Below are 26,319 nucleotides of genomic sequence, written 5' to 3'. Positions count from 1 at the left end.
TCACAGGACACACAAACTGAGCATTATCCACATGTTGAAAAATAGAACCCGACAGTTTATATTAGAAGAGGAGGATACACAGACTGAACTCTCACTAATAGCCAACACATTATTACAAAATGGATATCCTCTGAACATTCATCAAAAAATATCTATACGGTGACAACCCCAGACAAGAAGAATCAAGCTCCCAGCACATTTCTACTGTAGTGATCGCTTTCATCAGGTCAATTTCTTATCAAATTGCCAGAATACTAAGAGCCTACAACATCAGAGTAGTCTTCAAACCAACCACCAGCGGGATCCCCAAAAGATAAGGTGCCATTCTACAAATATCCAGGAGTATATTACATTCCTTGCTCCTGTGGTCTTGCCTACATCGGACAAACTTCATGGAGTTTAGAGATCAGACAAAAGGAACATGTTGGTGATGTAAACCACAACAGAAGTATTTCTCCCGGCTTAGCACATCATTTCTGTGCATCTAACCACATGATACAGTGACAAAACAGCTCCATGCCATATTTGGATGATGACTGCAGACATCGTTTATTCAAGGAAGCCACAATAGTGTTAATAACCGGCGGAAACCTCAATAGAAATCAGGGTACTATTCTAAACAGTTTGTGGAAAATCCTGATCCTCTCTCTAAATCCATCTGAACTACGGCTAGCCAGTAATCACATTACGCATTTACAACAAACACGCATGCGTGATAATGTATAAGAACAATAAGTCCTCCCAGTCCCTGTCACGCGAACGTGTAACCTTAGCTACTAGATTGTTTACAATGTTTTTTTTTTATGTTCCTTTCAATTTGCATTTACTAGTCTTTTTATGCTTTTCCATCAAAGCCTTGAAAAAGCTAGACAGTTTGCTAGCGAAGCTGGTAGGCAGAGAATGTAAGATGTTTGTACGCATTACATATGGTCAGTATTAAAACAATAAGTTTTAATACTGGGGGGGGGAGCCCCTTTCAAGTCTTCAGAATTCAAGGATAACTGGCCTACCAGAACTCAGGAGCGGGAACCCCTTTCGAGTAATCAGAATTCAAGGAGAACCGGCCTACCAATCCGGAACTAGGTGGGTTGGGCACCATAGGCGCAGGGGGAACCCCGCCCCTTTTGAGTCTTCAAAATTTGAGTCATCAGAATTCAAGGAGAACTAGCCTACCAGTCCGGAACATGGGAGGTTGGGCACTGTAGGCGCCAGGGGGGCATAGCCCCCCCCCTAGTATATATGTCATTCCTGCTTTGAGCCTGTTGTTGCTAATACAAAAAAAAAAAAAAAAAATTATTTTTTAATCAGTATTAAATGGAGTACTAGGCTACCAGTTGTTGATTGAAATATGGTCTATTTGGTTTTTGAGTGAGGACAGTATGGCTGGCTACATATTATTCTGGTATATGACCTAGAAACTATGTGGTCCTTGTCTTGCATTCTTTATAGACTGTGATACAGGTGTAGAGGCTTAAGTGCTGTGAGGATATGTTGGAGGCTTAATGGATTGTATATAGTACTCCGAAAGGATTAAAACAGAATTTAATACTTCCTATATTTCATCTCAGTCACTGAAACATCTTCAGGGATTACAAAAAAAAAAAACTAATGTAACACATACAAATACCACACAATACTAAGCCCAACCACGTGGGTGACTCTAAAGTCCTATCTAGGTGGAGCACCCTCTGAGGGCGGTGTAGGTGGCCTGGAATGTAAGGTGAGATCTCTGATGATAAGTGTTTCCCAAATCTTAGGAAGCTTAATGCAGCCGTATTTATTAAGATTTGGTTGATTTCTAAGAGCTGCTGATTCTAAAAATAGTCTCTCTTTTTTGAATTTGCTGTGGTGGAGCATGGTGGTTTTTTTCCATGAGATCCTGTGGGTTGTATCCAAGACATGGTCAGCCAGGCCTGACTGACCATAGTCATGGTTGCAGATGCATGACTTGTGTTCCTCCAGGTGGATGGTTGCTGATCTGCCTCTCTGTTCAAAGTATGCCAGCTTACAGGAACAGGCTACTTTATAAACTCCAAGCACTGAGAGAGGAGGGAGCTGATCTTTTGTAGAACGGATAAGGGTAGCAAGTTTGTGGTGTGGCTTAAATGCTGTGCGTAGGTTGTACTTTTTTAAAATCTTTTCAGTTTTTTCCGATGTGCCACGGATGTAGGGTATGGTGCATTTCTAAACTTTTTCTGAAGAGAAGTCCAGGGAATGTTGGAGGAACTGATTATTTTTTTTAATACTGTGATCACTGCAGCCATTGGAGTCCACATACATAACACTTTACAAAAATTTTGCAAAGTGTTGTGTATGTGGACAAGCTCAGTTGTAAGGGCTGTTCCACTGGAACAAAGATTGTGGGCTCTCTTGGTTAGAGTTTTAATAATGCCATATTGTTGAGCAGGGTGGTGGTGGGAGAGTTTGTGAATGTATCTGCCTGTGTGTGTAGGTTTTCTATATACAGTGAAGGAAAGTATACTGTTAGGAAGGCTTGTAACTAAAGTGTCTAGGAATGGTAAACAATTGTTCTTTTCCTTTGCCATCGTAAACTGGATTCTTGGATGTAGGCTGTTGAGGTGACTGAGGAAGGAATCTACTGTGTCTGGACCATGAAGCCAAATAGAGAACACATCATCTACATATCTTAGCTAGATAGAAGGTTTGAGAGGGGGCTGAGTCTACGGCTCAGCTTCTTCAAAATCTTCCATATTAATTTGTGTATATGTTACATTAGTTTTTTTTAATCCCTGAAGATGCCTCAGTGATTGAGACGAAATATAGGAAGTATTAAATTCTGTTTTAATCCTTTCTGAATGCTGTATACAATCCATTAAGCCTCCAACATAATAGACTATGATAACTTCAGCTGTCATAATGGGTCTGTTGAGTCCATCTTGGATATGAACAGGAAAGGCATTAATGTTTCAGGAATCATCATTTTCAATACTGCTGTAGTCTTCAAACAGACATTCATGGTATTTTGGAAAGGATTTGAGAATGTTATGCATGATGGGCATATCTTCTTTATTCACACAGATTTTGGTTAGTCCTGTCATTTCTTTGTGGAATTTTGTGAATTATCTGTTGAAGAATGCAGTTGATGGGACATCTACTAAGTGTTGTATTCTTATTTCAAAATTCCTTTGTGCTTGTTTTTGACTTTTCTGTTCTCTCCCTCTGTTGATAACGCTGATGAAGTCACTACATTCTATACTATTGTGTTGGTTTGCTATGAACTAGCATCTCTCTTTATTAAAATTTTGTTAGTGAGAAGTAGATCTGCAGAGATACTGAGAGCTAAATTAATGTTCATTAGCTCTTTGGAGTTTGGTGTTCCAGTTGGTCTTTTGATAGCCCCATAAGAAAGGAGCTGAGTCCTTTCACTCTATCTTTTTCTCTCATTATCCATCTGTCTTTTCTTTCTCCATACTATCTGGGATTTCTTGCATCCTTGTTCTACTGTAGGCTTATTCCCCTTTTTCATAGTAAAAGTCAAAACTGGTTTGAGTGGTAACTCTTTTTGTAATGCTTGGCAATACACATCTGAAAGGGAATGTGCTGTGCATTATGGAATACTGAGACAATTTGATGTGAAGTCAACAACCTCCAGAACAAACATTCAAACAATCCCTTCTGTTTGAGATTCTTTTAGTTGGAGGGGAGTTTAGAACATAGAAAATAATTAGAGTATATCAGCACCCTATATGTTATTCTTATTTCTCTCTCTCTCTCTCTCATTCATTTAATAGGAAGAGTTAACATATTCAAGGAACATTCACATGTGTTTATATAAGCTGCTTGTTCTCTTAATTTAAATGAAATACTACAATACTTTTTACATCTTTCTCTGATTCACAGTATTTTAATACTATGGTAATACACCACTTTACTCATTGATTCAACTTCATATATTCCTGGGTCTTTATTTTGCCATGCGTTCATGTAACGGTTCATATGAATTTGATATTTTTCATCCTTTGATTATGTATTAGTTGTAATTTAAGCTTGTTTTTGTTCTTTAAGCTGTTTTGTATAGAGTTATCTTGTCCAGACGAAGCCACCAGTCAGATGGTGAAACTAGTAGGCTAACATTCTGTATCAAAAATCTCTGACCTATTAAATCCTGTTTATATCATCTTATAGCAATACACATATTCAATGATGTGCATTATAGGACACTGAGGTAATTGATGTGAAGCCAGCAGCTTCCATATGTAAGTTGCTAGTCATTACATGCATACTTTGTTTGTTTATACTTAGATATAGGATTAAACAAGAATATAATTTCGTGTCACACATAATTTAAAGGTACAGAAGGTTCACTTTTGCTGTCATCAAATTCTTGATAATCCTACAGTAATATCAAGTCAAACGACAGTAAATAATATTATTAACTATTCAGAGCATTCACTACATTTTTGTTTTACATCTTGTGAAACAACTTCAGTGTGGGTTGAAGAACAACACTAATAGAAATTTGAATACAAATAAACCATGGTTTCTCAAACTGTGAGGTGTACCTCCCTTTGGGAAGTGCAGATAGAGGTCCATTGCCTTTGGGAAGGACCTTTTAGTTGTACATTGTTACAGTAAATCCACCTTTCCCAAAATACTAATTTCAAATGAGTAACATGGTAGTGGTAGAGCAACCACAAACACTACTTTTGCTTACAGCCAGCTTGTCAAAGTCATACACCTACAAATCAGATCAGTTTGGATTTGATGGATGAGCTTCTAAGAAGAAGGATGATCTCATCAAACTTCAGAAGAAATCTTTGCTAAGGCAAAATTTAGTTAATCAAAATCTTGAATACTAGTGTTCTCAATTGGCTACGTACCCAATTTTGGTAAGTAATGCTCTTTTAGGCTTAACACATTCGCTGCCAACTACGAGTATACTTGTAGTTGGTATATGAGCCACACAAGCCAGCTACGAGTATACTCGTATGACGCTTACTGCCAGCAACGAGATTACCCGTAATGACCTTGAAGAAGTGAAAATGCTTGGCTTGTGGAGCTAGCAGCAGAACTGTTTATACTCATAGATGGTATATGCTCTGCACAAGCCAGCTACGAGTATACTCGTATGACGCTTACCGCTGGCAACGAGATTACCCGTACTTACCTTGAAGAAGTGAAATTGCTTGGCGTATGGGAACGAACTATGCTGAAGTAGCGTGGCAGCGAACGTGTTAATCCCATTTGCTACAACCTGTCTATACAAATCTGAATGTTCAACATTAATCAGTGCATAGACAAAGTTTAGAAATAGATTGGAATTGGATGCCAAGCATGATATTTGTCTAACACTGTCAGAGACTGTTCCTCAATTTTCTGCCCTAACTGGTTGAAAGCAGCAACATCCATCTCATTAAAGCAGTTATGAAGAATTATATAATTATTTTATAAATGTTTAGGATAAATTTGTTTTTCCCTTTTTTGAACATTTTTATTTTTTATATCTTTAATAAAAATAAAGTTCATTGTTTTGTTTTCATTGTTCATTTGTGTTCATTTTAGTGTTTGGATTTTTAGAAGTGTACACATTAAGATTACACTAAAGGGAGATGTGATGGTAAAAGGTTTGGGAGCCCCTGCAATAAACAGTGAAACACATGCATTATAAGGGAATATTTCTGACATATCTGGTTACAAATTGCTTGGATATTTAAATCTTAAATCATACAGTTAAGGATAACAATTTTCCAGCCTTTTAGATTAGATTTGTTTATTTATAAATAATAAAGACACATGACATCAGAATATATAAATAAATATTTGTGCAGACAGTAAAAATGAGTCAAGTAATGCACATATACAAGTTCAGATAGCCAATCAAGAGCTGAAGGATCTGCCTCAAAAAAGTCTCTCAGGTCACCAGGGTAGGCTCTTATGTTGCAGTCCTCCACAATGTGCCAGATGGTTTGGTTTATGGCCTCACAGTTGCATTGGGGTGTAGGAGATCTTCCCCACTTGTGTAAGATGTCCTGCGCAGATACCATGTCCTGTGCTTTGCATATCCTATTTAGGCTTTTCCATAGATGATGTGGAAGCTCAATCCCTTTCGGATTTTGGTTGGGAAGGATATACTTGTTTAAGTCTGGTGGCGATTTTTCTTTCCCTGTTTCTAGCCATTTTGAATTAACATTGAAATTGCTATTTACTAGTTCTTCAATCAGTATTAGTGGAGGCCTTCTGGATTTAAGGCGAATCATATTTATATATATGGGAGGTCTTCGTGTATTGGCAACAGGGAATTGCTATTTATTTTTGTGTACTCTTTTACTAGAGCATCTTGTCTACGCAAGTTCGGTGGTGCAATATTGCTGGAAGCCAGTAGAGGGGAGTGGACTTGACACAACCTGTTATTGTCCTCATTGTTGCATTTATTTGCATGTCGATTTTCTTGATATGAGGACTGTTTAGCCATACTGGTGAACAATATTCTGCTGTAGAGTAGACTAAGGACAACATAGGGTATCACAGTGTAATAGCAGAAGAACCCCATGTAGAACAACACAGTTTTTGTATGATATTATTATGGGTTCTGATCTTTAAAGAGAGATTCTCTAGATGTCTTTTGAAAGATAGTGTTCTATCCAAGGTAACATCCAGATATTTAGAGAAATCTTGGTGGCAACATTATGTTGTTAAAGCTGACCTGAAGTTTCCTATTTTCCAATTTGATGTTTAGGTGAAAAGAGCTAACCTTGGTCTTATTGAGGTTTGGTGTTAGTCTCCATTTATGAAAGTATTCCCCAATGATTCTAAGGTCATTTGTGAGAATATCTTCAATGCTCTTGTGTTGGGTGGTGAGGACTATAACATCAGCATAAGCAATTTTTTTTTGACCTAGTTGTCAGTAGATCAGATGTATATAAGTTGAATAAGATTGGTGCTAATACTGAGCCCTGTGGGGGGGCCCATTGTTCAGATTTCTCAGTTTGCTCATTTTGTTTCCCAGTAGTACTACATGAAAGAACCTGTCAGAAAGCATGCTACCAATGAGTCGTATGATAGATTGGCATGGTATGACCTGTATCAGCTTGTATAGCAACCCCCTCTTTCCATACCGTGTTGTATGCAGCAGTAAGGTCAACAAACACAACAGAGGTTTTCAAACATCTCTGAAAGCCTGCTTCGATATGGGACTTAGTACTTGGTCCGTACAACTATGTTGAGTCCTAAAACCTGCTTGCTCAGCAGGGATAACTTCAGATATTTTTGGCCCAATTCTGTTAAGGAGGAGTCTCTCGAGGAGCTTATAACATCAACTGAGGAGCATAATTGAGCGATAGCTCTCTGCTTGATTTTGAAGCTTGTTGGGTTTTAATATGGCTATTATTTTGGTTCTCTTAAAGGCCGTTGGAAGGTTTCCCATCCTTAAAATGTGAGAAAAGAATCTTGTTAGTCATTGATGAGCATTTTTTCCACAGTTAACCAAGAATTCAGAGTGAATTCCATCAAAGCCTGATGCTTTGCCAGTTTTCACCTCCTTTAAAGCCTCAGTTATTTCATCTGCAGTAAATTCTCTTGAAAATTGGGAACTATCAGCTGCACTCTGTCGTAAGTTTCTGAGTGTTCGTTTAACCTCCCATGTGTGTTGATGATCTCGAGGAGCTCTAGACAGCAAAGTTATTTGACAGGCATTTTGATCTGGATCTTTACGAGTGATTGGGTTACTTCGACCTAACTTCTGTAATAGGTCCCATGCTTTTCTACTTGATTTTTTAAAGTCTAAGTCCTCTGCAGTTTTTATCCATTTTTCTCTGTGCTCGTTATCAAGCTTCTGGAGTAATTTGTCTGCTATGTCACAGTCGCCAGATTCTAAATAGACTTGGTATAGCTCGTCACAGTCTTTATTCCAGCCAGGTATGTATCCCTTTTGGAAAACCCTTGGAATATACTTCTTCGCTGTTGATATGATTGCTCCAATGAATCTGTTGTAGTTTTCACTCACAGGAGGTATTCATCTTACTATTTTATCCAGTTCTTGTGAAAAATCCTGCCAGTTCACTTTGCTAAAATTCCATCTTGGTCGTGGAATGGACTGTATTATTGGTATTTGTATTCCTACTTCTACCAATACTGGGCGATGTTGACTGTGTGGAGAATCTTCAAGGACTTATCTTGTGTTTATCAGCTGATTTTGCAAATTTTGGGTAACAAAGCAGAGGTCTGGGTTGTATTCCCTCTTCCATGCTGCAGCTTTACAAGTCCCTTTGTTCTTTGCATCAAATATTAAGCTAAGATTGTTTTGCTCAGCCCAGTTTGTTAATGCTTCACCATTTTCATCATTATTATTGTAATTCCACCTGGTATGATGGCTGTTAAAATCTCCTATGTAAATAGTGGGATGTGAAAATATGGGAATTACTTCAGGTGGCCATTCTTCCAGAGGAGGCTTATAGATGTGAGATCTTCAATTTTGGTTATGATAGTGTGTATATTCTGATTAATATGTGCTGATATTAAGTGGGCATTCGCTATATTCTTGTGTATGTAAGTTGCACAGCCATGAGCTTGGTGATGTTTAGCTCCTAGTGTATCGTACCCTGCAATTTTTCCTCTAGATTTCAATTGTTGTTCATTATCTGTGTGCATCTCTTGAATGACAGCTATGTCTATATCATTTTCTCGAAGGATTTTTGAGAGATATTGACTTTTAGCAAAGCTGTTCCTTTAATGTTGAGTTGGCAAATCCAGAAATTAGCACCCAGTTTTCTTTTCTTGTGGTCCTGAAAAGGACCATTTGGTGATTATATAGCTTGCAATTTCATGTGTCTATTGCCAGGAGATTATTAAGATAGGTCTGGCTGCCAGCAGTCACTCTAGTTCATTTAGCATTACCCAGGGTGCACCACGTGGAAGCGAACTAGGAATACACCCCTTTTAGAATAGAAAAGCAAATCATTACAATTTAGATTTGGCCAATGTCAAGTGACTTCAGCACTTGCTTTGTGCCTGGAGGTAATCCGAATATAAAGTTGTGTAGGGGGGAATCTGTCATAGTCATGCACTTGAACTAAATGTTTTCTTTGCGTAAAAGTATGCCTGTGGGCCCTCACCTTTACTACATGTCACTACTTTTTAACTTCACATTAACATTCAACAGTAATGAAAGTCAACACAAAAACTTTGTTAGCACTGTACATAAAAAAAAAAATTAAAAAAAAACTTGTAAAACAATAACAGAATTATAATAAAACTACAGAAATCTAGAAAAAAAAAACCCTAAAAAATGTAAAATGCGACATAAACAGATTTATTTACTTCACCAACATTTATAGTTTAAACACCAGTTTCCACAATGTGCACTACCAGACATCTACACTTGATCCACTATCTTAATTACACTCCACACAGTTCCTTCCATTATAAGAGAGAAACAATAGTGAAACCTGACATTCCATACCAGAGAAGGGCAAATCTTGAATCCCTGCTTTACTACTGTGGCTCAAAATTTCCTTGCCCTCAGTTATGTTCATTTGTTGTCTATATTATTCTCCAAATTCTGATTACCATGCTAACCTTTTCCTCTAATCTGTTTGAGCACTTGAATTACCTGCAGTCCATATATATATCTATAAGAAGAGATTGTCTTTCTTAAGAACTTTAGCATTGAAGTTCTAAGAATCGAGATAGAGATAATCACTGTCAGTAACAATCCTTCACAAATTGTATACCTGCCAACCAGAATACTCAATAACCCTCATTACTTACCCTTGATCCCTTCTTAACCAATTCTCCTGATAAATATACTTTAGATATTAGCACTCTTCTTGGTAATTCAGACCATAACCTCATCCCAGTGACCTTTCCTGCAAAATGATCTAACCCAACAACTCCAAGTTTCATGTCCTTTGGCACTACAGCAGTGCCAGAAGGAACAACCTGATTACTTCTTCTTTGCTTACTCCAACCAAATAATTGAAATAATTCTTACTGGAATAATGGCCTTCATCTCTCGATTCCACCCCAAAACCCAGACCATTCTTGCCCTTATTTTTAAACAACAAGTGTGCCAAATCAGTTAATGTAAAGAATTGTGCTTATTGCAAGTAGCTTGAAACCAATCAGTAATAATTCAGATCTGACTTTGAGTGACTTAAGTGCCAAAAAAAAAAAATTAAAAAATTACCTCCTACTCAAAAGGCAGTTGAACTTTCTGGTCTCCTGTCATGATGATCAACATAATGTACTCGCCTTCCACTTTACCCAAGAACTGCTCACTTTTTGCTTCCTCCTCTAGTCTTTTATCAGAAATATATCAGAAGACTCCTTGAATATCTTGGAAACTAACCTGATGAAGTCAGGACCTCACTAGCCATATATTGATGGGGCTCCTAAATCAACACCATCCTATTTTGTCTTTACAATCTTTTAAACTCATGACATCTGTTCTTCAACATGGAAATAAGCCATTGCATTGCCTCAGTCCTACCAAAAATAATGCGAGGAAGTCATTAATAATCATTTCCTTTACTACCTAGAAGCCTTCCAGTTAATCAGTGATCATCAATGTGCATTCTGCTACCTTTCTTATTCAGCATATCTCATTGCCAGTGTTGCTTATCTGTGGATGAAAGCTAGGTTGGGTGAAATCCAGTAGTCGCTCTAGATATTTATGAGATATTTGATTAGTCTGACACAAAAGCCTAGTTAGCAAATCACCATTATATGGTCTACTGTCCACCCTGTTCAACTAGATTGCCATTTTCCTCTCTGGTGCTCATTGCAAGTTGTGGTGGATGGCTTTCTTTATATTTTTCCACCACCACCACCACTGATGGTGGAGCACCTCAGATCAGTGTACTTCTTTTGTCCACATTATTTCTCCTGTTCATAAATGACCTGCCACTAATCACAGTTTCAGAGGTCATGACATTACACTCCATCTTTTTTTATCTGGTAAACCATACACTGCTCACATATCCCAAGTACAAGATATTCCATTATCAGTGCCTTAAACACTGAACTCCTTGTTATATTTTAGTGAAGTGAGGACAGCGTTGTCAATTTCAATGCCACCAAAACATATTGCCCTCATTTCGCACAAGAAAGACTGCACTTCACCTTCTCAATTGTACCACTCTTTATGTGGTATAAATCCCAAATCCATTCTGCATTAGACTATTGTTCTCACATATGGGGGTGGTTCACCAAAACCTTTATAGGTTTTTCTTTCCTGGTCTTTGAGATAAATATACATTCTTATATTTATCTCAAAAATTTATTGTTTGATTGGTTTATATTTTGCTCTTCCAAGTTTTTAACTTTTATTTTTTTAGCACATCATACTGCATATTTCTGGAATATTTATTCAAGTAAAATACACTTTGCTTGAATTAATTATTCATAAAAAAATGAATAAAATGAAATATTTTACTGTAATACATACAGTGCATTATTAAATGTTCAGAATATTAAAGTGACCAGGAATTGAATCTAATATTTAGAGCAATCTATGAAACTTGTTGTTAATACTTACTACTATTTACATCGCAGCAAAGCAATTTCAAAACTGAAAGTGAGTTCATTTATTATGCAGAAAAGATTTTGGACAATGCACTAGAAAATATTTAAAAAGATTTTAAAAAATTTGTTTTAGATTTTGAAGTTATCAATCTCTAAGAAAGGCATATGTTGACAGCAACATGTCAAGTATAGAATTGAAAATCCCATATGTGATAAGTGCAAATCCTGTGAATTCACACAACATACATTGACAAGCAACAAGAACAACCTAATAGCAGCTGTTAGACAGGACAGAGAAAGGAGTGGGAAATTCATGTTATGGAATAATAGAATAATATATAGATCAAGACCTTCCATAAAATTAATTAAGGAATACAATAAAAATTTTATCAAGAGGTGCAGAGACATAGCGTTTTAAAGGCAATTGATATGTTGCTGTTTTCGGACTGCTTCTTACAGGTTTTGTCTAATTAGGGAAAGCAAACTATTGATATTTCCTGTGTTTAGTGGTGATTGAAATGTTGTTAGTTTTGTAGTTTAATTTATTTACTTAGCATATTGGTAAAAGTACAAGAAATTAATAAGCAAAACTTTATGTAGATTGACAATTCAGTTAACCAATCAATGGCATTGTCTTGGGAGTAAATACAAATTCCTGAGGCTTCCAGGGAAGGAGTGTATGTGGCAGTCCTCAGTGATATGATGCATAGTCTGAATAGCACCACACACACAAAAAGGTGAATTTGAAATTCACCACAGATGTAGTAAGTGGCTACAGCAGCTTTGTCTGGTCCTAAATCTGTTTACTTTGCGGTAGATTGAATCCTGGAGGTTTGACATTTGAGCATACCTGTTCATTCCAGAGTCTTCACCTGTCCTGGGGACCATGATCTGGTATTTCCACAAGCCACATGTGAGATCTGAGGTGAAAAGATAACTTATTGTATAGGAAGGTACATGTTATTTCTGATTTTCTTTATTTCTTTCATGGTAGCTTCTTCTCTTCTGAAACATGGAAGAGTGATGTGGGAAAGAACATGTAATGATGGGAGAGGAATAAGTCTTAGGGTACCAGAGATGATTCTCACTGGTATGTTGAGCTGTGTGTCTGCTAGAGTCGTGTTGACTTCAGCTTCAAACTAGCAAGCAATACTCTGCCACTGGGAAGACTGAAGCCAGGGCTACTGTTCTAGGAATCAGAGCATTACAACTCCCAGTTGTGCTTGTGAGCAATTTTATGTTGTTGTTCCTGGCAAATATCTTTAACTTATTTTTTTCCAAATGTTATCATTATGTGAGGCTCTGATCAAATGTAACACCAAGGAAGCAAGGTTTATTTTCTTGAATTAAAGTCCTGTTGCAGAAGTTTATTTTTAATTTTCTGTGAGCTTCGTGCTTATTTAGGTGGAAAGCTGAGATAACAGTTTTGCTGCTTAGTGGATAGCCCTCAGCTTTCAAACTGCTTTTGCAATGAGGTCAGTGTTTCCTCTTTGCTGTGTGATCAGCAAAAGATAAACTTTTGATTGGAGGGATGTCACTTGTCTACAATTAAACTGAACTGGGGAGAAAACAGATTCTTGCAGCAATCCGTTCTGAAGAATAAATGTTCTGTTTTTTTGTGAATTCAAATGGACCTTTATATTCTTATTGGAAAGCATTTGCTCTAGTAGTTTAAGTTTGTGATGGTCTACTATTTTGGTTGTTTCATACAGCAAGCCTTTCTTCCATATGAATCATAGGCTGACATTAGGTTTATGAAGGTGGTACCTGTTTTTAAGCCTTTTTTGTATCCATTTTTGTGAGTTATGGGGGCCAGGATCTGGTTGCAGCAGCTTCTGCCAAGTCTAATCCCAGTCTGTTCATTGTTGGGTAAGATATCTTCTATTTTTTTGAGAAATCCCAGAGAGAATAATCCTTTCAAAAAGGAGGAGCAAAATACAGGAATGGATAGATGGAAATGGGATACTATATAGGGTGTGTGTGTGGGGGGGGGGGAGCATGGTTTTTTGAAGGGTAGATCATGCCTCAGTAACTTGCTCATGTTTTATAATACAGTGCCAACTGAATTGGATAAAGGTAATGGATTTACAGTGATACTGCTGCACTATTCAAAGGCTTTTTACAGGATACCACATGGAATTCTAATCAGTAAATAAACTGCAGCACATGGAGAATGGATATAGGGTTGGTGAGATGGATAAGAGGGGTTGATGGAGAGATATCAGAGAGTAGTTTATTCAGAAGTAGAGTCCAAAAGAAGGCCTGTAACTGGTGGCATGAGGCAGGGTTTGAACCGCTGCTATTTATTTTGTCCATTAACGATATAGGAAAGGAACTGAGAGGAACTGTTCGGTTATTTGCCAATGATGCAAAGTTGGGTAGAGCAATAGTTAATACAGATGATGTCAAAATTTTTCAGGATGATTTGGACAGATTGGCAGACTGGGCAAAAGAGTATGGATGTCAGTTTAATGTGGAAAAGTGTAAGGTTATGCATTTTGGGATGAAAAGATTATCAGCGGTATACGACATTAGTGGAACTGTACTCCAGGAATTTGACGAGGGCAGAAACTTGGGAGTATTATTGGATAGAGAGTTAAAGTTTAGGGGGCACATAGCAGAATTGGCTAAAGCAGCTCATCAGATTATTTGGTGTTACTGAATAATACTTTGACGAGCAGAGACAAGAAGGTTATTGTTCCTCTTTATCAAGCCTTGATAAGACCCCATCCTGACTACTGCGCTTAGATCTGGGCACCAGGGTGTTTCTTGGTGATGGAAATGAGGTAGAGAGGATCCAGAAGTGAGTGACCAAGATGGTAGCATGGAATGAATCTTACGAGAACAGGTTGAAGATTTGCGGGTTACAGAAACTGGTTGATAGGTGGAAAAGGGGTGATATAGTTGAGACATTCAACTTACTGAGGGATTTTTACAAGATTAATTCAGAGGAAATTTTTCAGAACAGGTGTGGTCATTGGAGAACTAGAAGCCATCCATGGAAACTGAGTAAGAATGTAGTTAGCAAGGATATTAGAACTACGTTTTTTTGCTTGGAGAGTGGTGAATGAGTGGAATGGGTTGCTGGAATCTGTTGTGGGTGCCATGACTGAATGAGTTAAGGCCAATATGATAGATACTGTGCAAATGCTGAATAGTTTCTGACATGATGTTTAGGGCCTCCCTTGATGAGTCTAAGGACTTCTTGGATTGTATGTAATAATATACTTTGAATAATTTCTGATGGCAGTTAAAATATTTTAAGATATTTCTAAATTTATGTTCACACCTCTGTATAGACCTGTAGGCATCAGTTCATAATATAGGGAACTTCTCAGTGGTGATACTGACTCTTTCATACTTCATCTTTGTGTATTCTTTTGTTCTTATATTCTTCACTCTATTTCACTTGAGACTTTTTTAGCGTTCTGTGTTCCAGATTCCATCACTGGGATCCATTGCCATGTGATAAGACCTGTAGGCATATGAAAACAGTAATCTTATACTGTTAGGGCTCCCTGCTTAGGCAAGACAGATTGCCTGAATGAGATCATTTATCATGCTATTGGGACAAAGCCAAGGCTTGCTGTGCTCGTGTTAGTATCCAGGGTAGCACTGGCATCTCACTTCTGAGTGCACTCATTGCTTTGCTGCATAGTGGGCATCTGTGTATAGCTCTATGGTGGGTGGGGAGCTATGGTGCTGAATTCTCCCTCCATTTGAAGGTGAGTCCTTTCATCCTCGTCCTATCAGCGGTCCTCAACAAGCCCTAACCAAGTATTATACTTGGTTAGGGCTTGTTGAGGACCTGGAATCTGTTTGTATTATTGTGATCTTTGTATTATTTGATGTTCACCATCAAATAATACAAAGATCACTTTCATCCAGAAGGGTTTAGAAGGATTGGTAAATCTCCAAATTTTGTAACAAAAAAAAAAAGTTAAAAACAGTCAGAGAACTTCCTTGTGTATGATATCATTCGATGAATACCAATCATGGTAACCCTCTACAAAACCCTGAACTTTTCTCAAGAAGTAATAATATCAGAGTAGGATCTACTTGATATTGTCTGTCAAGGATATTTTTTATGAATTAAAAGTTCAAGGAATAACAGTTATAAGAAGAATTCTCATATGTAGGGAGATGGCATCCTTGTACTGACCAGGAATATCATCCTTACATTTAACCCTCTGAAACCCCTAACATTGGAAGAAGGGTATCTTAATTGCCCTGTTATGCTCTATATTCCAAACACTTGCCACTGCTTAAATGTCAGAAATGCATTCATACTCAGAATGCCTGTCATGACTCTGATGTGGCAGTAATGAGATGGAATAAAGACTAAGTTCAAAACACTAAAATGTGCTAATTGCAATGGAAAACATCCAGCCTGCTCCCAAGTACGCCAAAGGTGGAAGTATTAAAAGGGGAGTCAAAAGATCAAAACTGAGCAGAACCTACCCTATCAGTGGACAAAAAAGGAATACCAACACAACCAGAAGAGCATCTATAGAAAACCCCCTTATGCTGAGAAGGTATAAAAAAAAAAAAAAAAAGAGACATTAACATGGATTTCTGATAGTATGATTTACTGACAGTTTCAGTAGATCAGAGAAGAAAAAAATGAATATGGTTCTTTTGAGAATGAGTATGAATATGAAAATGATTCCACTAATCAAAACCCAATAGTTAGAAAAATAATGGAATGTGCACCCCAAAGAATAATGGACATGCCTCCAAATCTATTAATAGATGGTATGGATACTTCTGCCTGCTTGCAGGGAAAAAACCTTAAAAATCCCTGCTGTACTAGATAGAGTAGAATTTGACATCTTTGATATTTTTTCCTGAAGATTAAGAGATAGATACTGCCAACAGCAATTCCTAAAAAAAGGAAAAATCAATTGATAAAAGCAAATCCTCATGAAACCAGATGGAGCTACCTAAACTTAGATGATATCAAGGTGATCCTGCAGAAACATAAGCCAGTATACTGCAGAAGATTCATTTAAAACCTAATGATGATCCTGCCTTGCTGTACCTCTTATCTGCAAGGACAGGATAGGGGTTGAATCTGAAAGAGTCACTATCCTTGTGGACAGCCATATTCCTTTTCAATGAATTCACTTAATACTAGCATAGAAGAAGTTGTCATTGCCTCTCACAAGATCTTTTATTATAGTATGCTCCATCTATCTACCACCCAGTGCATATGTTTCCCAGGATAACCTTGACTTCCCGTTGGAGTTTCAACCCCTGACTATATCCTTAGTGCAGAATTTAAATTGCCAGAATACTCTGTTGGATAGTGCACAAACTAACATCAGAGGAAGAGTTGTGGAGTACATGCCCACCTGACAGCAATAACTTTTCTCTCCTAAACATCAAAGTAACCTTTGATGTTTAGGAGATGAGATGATATCAAGGTGATGTGAACATCCACTACTGTCAACATAATCATCTGTTCACTATTATTCTTCTCACTGTTTAAATGAGAAGCAGAAGATAAAGTCAGTGGGAGTGATCACCACTTTTTTACATGGGCAATGTGAATATCACTGTCTGGAATATCTTCTCATCCCCAGCAGAATTTTCTTCTGCAACAGTCAGTTCCTCTCCTTTTTAATGTAGTAGTGAGTCATATTACAGAGTGTATAATACAAGCCACCATAACTGCAGTACCCAAAACATCAAGCCAGTTTCTGCCTTTCCTCAAACCATGGTGGACACATCAGAATGTACAGTAACTAGGAAAACCCAAAACAAAGCTTGGAGTTTCTTTCAAAGCTATCAAACCACATGAAACTTAATTACTTTCAAACAAGCTTGTACCTGAGAACAATATATTCACCATTAGAGTCAAAAGAAATCACATATCCAATTCATATCTTATATTAGTGTATCAAAAAACACTAAATACATCTGAGACAAAATCTGGAACATGGACTGATATTCCACCACCAGTCTTCAGTCCTGGAACAGAACAGATGTGCAATACTCTTATGCCTCCAAATTCCTGACCCTAAAAAGCAAAGCAGAAAAACATCATATTCTGTTCAAATGGTTTAAAAGATTGGAACAGGCTGTTCAAGTTGAAAGTTGCTTTGCTTCAACGAGTTCTGTAGGACCAGATAACATCCATTAGGAGATGATTAAACATCTGTCACTGTCCTTCACAGATTAACTGCTCTATTTATTCAACAGAATTTTCTGTGAGTAAATTTCCAGAATCCTGGAAGAAGACAGTTATTTCTTTTCTGAAGCAAGGTAAGGTTTCAGAAATACCAACAAATCACTGTCCAGTTGCTCTGACCAGTTCCTTGTGCACCAAGGCTTGACAAATTTTTCAAAATCCTACTTGCCACGAAAAAAATGTACTCATCCAAAATCTCTGCACAATTTTTTTTTTTTTTCTAATGATATATCCAAGGAAGTCAGTTGGAGTGTTCCATAAAGTGATTAGTGATGTGTCATTGTGTGGAGAACATTTTACAAACTATTCCAAGAAAAAGTTAAAAATAATAAGAAAAAGAAGAAAGTTAAAACAACACTGATTGTTTGAAAAATATAATTATTTCATTAATTTTTTGTTTCTAGAATGCCGCTGTATATTATGTATTTTTTATGATTTTGTTTAGAAAGTTATTTTTATTAAATTAAAAAAAAAAAAATCTATTTTTTGCAGTCTGCAGCACTTGTCAGCTGCCAAAACCTACTCACCACGAGTGCGTAGATTTCGGCATTAGAGAACAAGGTAACCTAGCTACAGTTTCTTGATTCACCACAGACAAATATTCAGATGGATCCTCCTTAAATGATAGAATAAATATTTTATTAAGTTTAAAATTAAACTGTGGCCATCCAATCTGCACAGGATTCGTAAAGAGGAATAGGTTCTTGCTCAGCTCCATTTCATACTCATATCACATGTTCCTTCTGTTGAGGGGTGATATGAGTGTGTGTGGATATTATTTATGTGCTCTAACCATTCATCATATCTTAATTGACTGTCCTCATTATTTTAATGAGCACTGCCTATATTTTGATTATTATTATTATCATCACAAGACCTCCACGGAGTCAAGAGACTCATCGTGGGAAGTTCTGCTCTCACACACACACAGCTCATTTTACCTCGACTCGAATGCATTCACTTTCCCTGTATTCACCACTCTCCATGCAAAAAATCTATTCCTTACCCCTTTATCACACTCACCTTATACAGCTTCCATGGATGGCCTCTCATTTTCCCTGTCTTCAGATATTCTATGAAAAATCTCACTCATGCTAATCTGATAATTACCCCTTACCAACTTATATGTATCCATCATGTCTCCTCCCCTTCCTTCTATCCACTAGGCTCTGTAATTTGTATTCTCTCAGTCTCTCCTCATATTCCACATTCCAGGGACCAGAAACCAACCTGGTCATCTCTGGACCGTCTCCAACATCTTGTTGAAACCTGTTGACCAAATCTGTGCATTACTGTGCACAGATTTGGTCGACATGCCTTGTACAATGGAATCAAAACATCCTTATTTCTACACGTCAGTGTTCTCCGCATCATATCCATAATCTGTTGTGTTGTCCTCACAATTTTAGTAAAATGTACACGAAATTTCAAGTTCCTATCCAGTGCAATCCCCAAATCATTCATCTCCTCCACCTCCTTCAAAATATCCCTACCAATCCTGTACTCTGCATCTCATCTTTGGTTATCAAATTTAAAACCTTACACTTTGTAATATTAAATTGATATCCTTACACACTTGCCTATTCAGACAGTCTATTTTGGTCCTCTTGCAAAGCCTATAATATCTACTCTACTTCTCATAACTCTCCCCAACTTTGCATCATCTGTAAACAACTGTACATCATCATTTAAACTCTTTTCTGTGTCATTTACATACAAATTAAACAACAATGTCCCCAAAACAGACCCCTGAGGAATGCTACTAGTGACTTTGTTGTTTCAAGGATACTTGCGACATAAGACTGAATGATATAATTACGTAATCACAAGAAAGATATTTATTTAACCAAATATTTCGGTCTGGAAATAGCAGACCATATTTTGTGGTATTACAAGAACAGTTTAAAAAATACAAGCTAGAATACTAACAATAGATCGTTAAAATTAGAACACGGCGCATGATGTTATATCACTAAGTATGAAATGGAATATTTTGAAGCAGAAACATGATTGAATTTGCTATTTAAAAAAAAAAAAAAAAAATTAATGAGTAATCTTGATTAGACTTTCCCAGATTTTTGATATAGATATACAGTCATTATGATTCAGGTTGGGGCGATGGAGCAAGGCCTCCACACTTTCCTTGAACAAACATTCGAACCTATAACGGGATCTATGTAAGAGGCGAGACCTGGACCAAAGGATGCTGTGGTCAGTTTCAATCCCGTGTTGAGCCAATCCAGACTTTTCAGGTTTGTTGTGAAGAATGGATGATTGATGTTCTTGGATTCTTTTTTCAAGAGAACGTCCAGTCTGTCCAGAATAAGAGAGATCACAGTTGCATGGAATTTGATAAACTCCAGGAAGAGATAAAGTTGAGCGTTTGTCTTTAGGAGAAGGAAAATGAGAAGACAATTTGTTAATAGGTGAATACGTAGTTGTTAAATCATATTTCTTTAAAATTCTTGCGATAGGTTCTGAAATACCGGAGATATAAGGAATAGGCACTCGACATATTGAAACTTTGTTGTTTTGTGGAGGATTATAAGAATTGAGAAGACATTGAGTACTTTTTTCAGAAAAGCCATTGAGTTTCGTGTGTTGTTGGATAGTAGAAAGTTCTTTCTGTATTTCTTTCTTTTCTGTATTTTCTTTCTCAATTCTTATAATCCTCCACAAAACAACAAAGTTTCAATACGTCGCATGCCTATTCCTTATATCTCCGGTATTTCAGAACCTATCACAAGAATTTTGAAAAAATATGATTTAACCTCTACGTATTCGCCTATTAACAAATTGTCTTCTCATTTTCCTTCTCCTAAAGACAAACGCTCAACTTTATCTCTTCCTGGAGTTTATCAAATTCCGTGCAACTGTGATCTCTCTTATTTTGGACAGACTGGACGTTCTCTTGAAAAAAGAATCCAAGAACATCAATCATCCATTCTTCACAACAAACCTGAAAAGTCTGGATTGGCTCAACATGGGATTGAAACTGACCACAGTATCCTTTGGTCCAGGACTCACCTCTTACATAGATCCCATTATGGTTTCGAACGTTTGTTCAAGGAAAGTGTGGAGGCCTTGTTCCATCGCCCCAACTTGAATCGTAATGACTGTATATCTATATCAAAAATCTGGGAAAGTCTAATCAAGATTACTTGTTAATTTATTTATTTATTTATTTATTTTTTTAAATAGCAAATTCAATCATGTTTCTACTTCAAAATATTCCATTTCATACTTAGTGATATAACATCATGTGCCGTGTTCTAATTTTAACGATCTATTGTTAGTATTCTAGCTTGTATTTTTTAAACTGTTCTTGTAATACCACTGAAGATGGTCTGCTATTTCCAGACCAAAATATTTGGTTAAATAAATATCTTTCTTGTGATTATGTGATTATATCATTACTAGTGACATTCCTCTTCTGGTATGTCATTCGACCATACAGTGTGGTCCATGACCGACCCGCTAGTGGACAGTTTAGTATTCCAGGTGAGCTGTGAGAGAATTTTATTAATATATATACACACACACACACACACAGGTAACCCTCGTATAATGCAGATGTTAGGTTCCATAGAAATGCCACGTTATATAAATCGTGTTATGCGAGACTCATATCACATACAAAAATTAGGATTATGTTCCTAAATTTTTTTTTTTAATTATGTAAACAACAATGACATATCCAACAAAAAATATATTTTTATTTAATTCAGATAATTCATGCAAGTTAAGAAAACATGTAAACTATGACACAAATACATAGTATAAAATTATAAAAATTACAAATTGTAATTAAGCTTCATTGCACATAATGCATAAATGTTTTAGACAAAATAAAATAAAGTGCATATTTTAATCTTTCATAGCACGAGGATTTGAGGATCGGTTAATAAAAATGGTTTTGTCATGTAATCACCTGATACATTACTACAAAATAGTAGAGTAATTCTATTTTTGGAAACTTTGAATCCAGGAGCTAATCTTTCATTTTTCGAAATATAGGTGCGTTTTGGCATATTTTTCCAATTTAACCTGAATTCATCTGCATTGAACACCTGGTCTTCATTATAAATATTTATAAACTTTGAGAGTTTTTTTTTTTAATAAGATTTCCAACCAAAGTAATTTTCTTTTGAGTGCAATCTTCTATCCAAATCATTAGAGATTTCTCCATTTTTCTCATTAGAATATTGAGCACACGAGCACGTGCTTTGCACTTACCATTGATCCAACAATAAACACGTTCTCGGATTTTATGTTCATTGTGTTTGATTGTTCGAATTGTTGATTCATTTAAATTCAAAGTTCTTGCAACAATTGGTTTTTCTCCATTTTTCAACCGATCCATGATTTTTTTTTTCTTTGAGACAAATTTTCTTTTCAATATTGATTTTTTCCCTTTCGATGCAGCTTGTGGCCATTACTATAAAAATAATTTTTTTACATAAAAAAAACATTACATATTAATTATGTATGTAACGCCAGAAAATAAAGTGCTCAGCTTGAGATTAACACACTAATGATTTTTAATGTGCTTTCCTGGCAGAAAACGAAGACAATTTTCAACAATAAACACTTTATACAGTACACAATTGATGTAAATGCATGCTAAAGGGTATTTTCCCTAATATAAATTTGCTACTTATAACTACATCCGTGATACGCGCGGACACATTTTTAACAAAGATAAAATTTGATTGTTAAGTCGCACGGTGAAAAATATATGAAGAGATAAAGGGTTACTACAATTTGTACAGGGTGTTATATCGAAACTGCGTTGTATAAGTACCGCGTTATACTAGGTTAGAGTATGATATATTAAAAATCGTATTAAGAATTTTTTTGCATAATTTATTGAATTTCAATATAATAACAAACATAATATTTTGTCAAATGCTGTATATCTCCAGCTTGGAACCTGACACATTTACTAGTATCTGTAAGAAAGTAGTGCCATTCTTCACATTGATATATTGTGTATTTTTTTATACGAACTTAATTCCTTGAATAAATAATTCAGAACTTTACACTACTCACTTTTTGGAATAATTCACAATATATCACATTCCTATCCTAATTTTCCTCCTGCTTAATTTTGCACTTAGGGGTGGCATATGAAGGATCACCTAAGGTGATAAAACATAACCTAGATATTTTAGATGTTATTTCACTAGTTTTAGTAATTTATCTGAGCATTATACATTCAAGCATATTTTATCTGACTTGACTAATACACTGTATGTTTTTAAAATTTTCAAAGACATGAATTTAATAAGATTATGATATATGTTTATTAGAATCCTTTCCTTCATGCTTACATGGGGATCAGAATAAATCTTAAAAATTATGGAAACAATCAACCATGTTAGAGTAAAACTTCAGTTAATATAAACCAAAATGATCATCCAACGTTTTGACCTTCACATTAAGGTCATCTTGAGCATATACATGAGGTCAGGCCAATATTTTTAGCAGTTGACCAGTAACTTTAGTTTTAACAGTTTACCAGCAGCCTATTTCTTTGTATAAGCTGCACTACAATCTACATGGTATGCTAAAGTTACTGGTTAACTGTTAAAACTATTGGTCTGACCTCTGGTTAAAAAAAAAAAGAAAAGAATAAAAAACTTACTACATCAGAACTAGAGTCCTGTTGTTATTATTATTATTATCATCTATTAAGTTACAAAATTAAATTAAACTAGAGAGTAACATTATTATTATTATTCAGGCCTCTGTGGAGTCAAAAGACTCATCGTGGGAGATCCTTCCTAAGAAACACAAAGTCTATCAAGACTCATCGAGGGGAGGTCCCCCCTCCCTAAGAAACACAAAGTCTATCATACCACTCCATGAACTCATTGACCGTTCTTGTTCTCACCACTCCATCAGGCAATGCATTCCATGGTTCAACCACCCTCCATGCAAAGAAACCACTTCTCACCCTCTTGCTCACATTTTCCTTTTGTAACTTCCAGGGATGACCTCTTGTCATCACTCCTTCCCACTGTTCAACCAAGCAAAAGAACTCCCCAGTGTCAACCCTGTAACCACCTCTCAACAGTTTAAAAGTCTCAATCATATCACCTCTCCTTCTTTATCCACCAAATTCTGCAGTCCACGTTCTCTCAGCTGATCCTCATAACTATCATTGTACAGTCCTGAAACCATCTTTGTTATCTGCCTTTGTACCCTTTCCACAGTTAATTTATCCCCTTCAAATCCTGAGGACCAAATCTGAGAACAATAGTCCAAGTGTGGTCTGATCAGAGACTTATACAATGGAATGATAACTGCTTTATCTCTGCAGGTCAGTGTCCTTCTCATTATTGCAGCAATCCTCTGTGTTACCTTCACCACCTTTGCAATATGTCCCCTAAATTTCAGGTTTCCATCAACCATCAATCCCAGATCTCTTGTCTCCCCTACTTCCTCCAGTATAACTCCTCCCATAGAGTTTGCAGTGTCCCATCGATGTTTTCCAAACCTCAAGACCTTACATTTTGCTACATTAAACAGACCTCCATTCATTTGCCCATCTGTCTAGCTTATTCAAATCCTCTTGCAGGGCTGCCGCATCTGCACTATTACTAATAACCCTTTCCAGCTTCACGTCATCTGCAAACAACTGAACATCTCCCTGCAATCCACTGACAATTTAATTGATATAAAGGTTAAACAATATAGGTCCCAGCACTGAGCCCTGTGGGACCCCACTTGTAACCCTCTACTTCCTTGAAACTGCCCCACCATACACAACTCTCTGATACCTATCGGACAGCCAATCCGAATCCAGTTGACCAATCTGATATCCAGACCCATGTGCTGCAACTTAAATATCAGCTTATCATGTGGCACCCTGTCAAATGCCTTTCCCTCATCTAATGCTCTTGTAACTTTATCATAAAAGGCTAGCATATTGTAACATGTTCACACAAAAAAGTTATACATATAAATTAAAACAAATCAGTATGGATGGGGGTCAATAAAAGCTAAAAAATTGCTTAGTGTCCTAAACTCAGGGTTTGCTGGAAAACTTGAAGTGGACTGAATGTGGGCTAACCAAATTCTTGGGATTTTTATGCCACCATTGTTGTTAAGATTAGGAAGGTTAATCAAAATTATAATGATTACCATAATATAATGATGAATATAATGATTACTGTAATCATTTCATCTCTTATTAGTAATTTAGATTATTGATAAGAGAAGAAAGTTATTATTTGATTAATAGCACATGTTAGCTTCTCTTGTGCTGTTATGTAGATTAGATTATAGGTTGTTTTTTGTTTTCTACTTCAGTAACCTATGCTGTGAACAGATTTTTAGTTTTCTCTCACTACATGTGCATGGTCCTCTGCATGGGATTTTTATTTAAAAAGTATCTCTTGAGAAATACATCCATTTTCTAAGCTTGAAAAGTATAACATGCTTTTTAAGTCGGGTCTGCTCCTTCTATCCACCAAACTCTACAGTCCACATTCTCTCAGCCGATCCTCATAACTAGCATTGTACAATCCTGAAACCATCTTTGTTATCTGCCTTTGTATCCTTTCCACAGTTAATTTATCCCCTTCAAATCCTGGTATAACTCCTCCCATAGAGTATGCAGTGTCCCATCGATGTTTCCCAAACCTCAAGACCTTACATTTTGTGCATTAAACTGATACCCCCATTCATTTGCCCATCTGTCTAGCTTATTCAAATCCTCTTGCTGGGTTGCTGCATCTCTGCACTATTGCTAATAATCCTTCCCAGCTTCGCATCATCCGCAAACAACTGAATATCCCCTTGCAATCCACTGGCAATGTCATTGATATAAAAGTTAAACAATATAGGTCCTAGTACTGAGCCCTGTGGAACCTCACTTGTAACCCTCTGTCTCTTTGAAACTGCTCCACCATACACAACTCTCTGATACCTATCGGACAGCCAATCCTGAATCCAGTTGACCAACCTGACATCCAAACCCATGTGCTGTAACTTAAATATCAGCTTATCATGTGGCACCTGACAGATGCCTTTGCTGAATCCAAGAAAATGGCAGTAGATGCCTTTCCCTCATCTACTGCTCTTGTAACTTTATTATAAAAGGCTAGTATATTACTAAAACAAGAGTGCCTCTTCACAAATCCATGTTGACTCTCACAGATAACCACTTATGACACTTAAAATAATAACCTATTAGTTTTATAGTGGAAATATAAATAAATAATGAAATATTTATGTTATTTGCTTAGCAGTAATTTTTCGGACACGACATCCATGTATTTTTCTCAGACTAAGCATATTAATATATAATGATGATGATTCTTTAAAATTCTTTAGCAATATAAACTAAATTATATAAAAATGAAATATATAGCATATATAAATGTATTAGTAATATATATAAAATGCACCATAAAATGTGACATTTGACTTTAGGTTAACAGAAACAGCTAGACTGTTAAAAAATGTTTTTAGAAGACCCTCAACACATGTTTCAACTGTGCCTCTTGAAATGGAACTGCAACGTAAGTATTTATATGTACATATAACTGCATTAGTAGTTTACAACTTTTCTCTTTTAGTATTCTTTATTATGCATATAATACGGCTTGGGTGTTTTTGTCTATTCATAAAAGTGC

At 36.4% G+C, this 26,319-nt stretch overlaps 1 protein-coding gene across 1 annotated transcript in view; it reads left to right on the top strand.

Moving 5' to 3' along the window:
* The window catches only part of ATP8A (ATPase phospholipid transporting 8A1), a 1,088,708-nt gene that overhangs the window by 972,669 nt on the left and 89,720 nt on the right, over window positions 1–26,319 (top strand). The window contains exon 39 of the mRNA XM_090406292.1: window positions 26,117–26,205. Within this exon, the coding sequence (XP_090262418.1) occupies window positions 26,117–26,205 (89 nt within the window). The remainder of the gene's footprint in view (window positions 1–26,116; window positions 26,206–26,319) is intronic.

Source organism: Typopeltis vanoorti, chromosome 16 (genome assembly GCF_054136105.1).
Source record: "Typopeltis vanoorti isolate ZY-2024b chromosome 16, IOZ_Tvanoo_1.0, whole genome shotgun sequence".
Classification (NCBI taxonomy): domain Eukaryota; kingdom Metazoa; phylum Arthropoda; class Arachnida; order Uropygi; family Thelyphonidae; genus Typopeltis; species Typopeltis vanoorti.
Note: the sequence above shows the minus strand (reverse complement) of the source record. Positions and strands in the feature narration are given on the sequence as shown.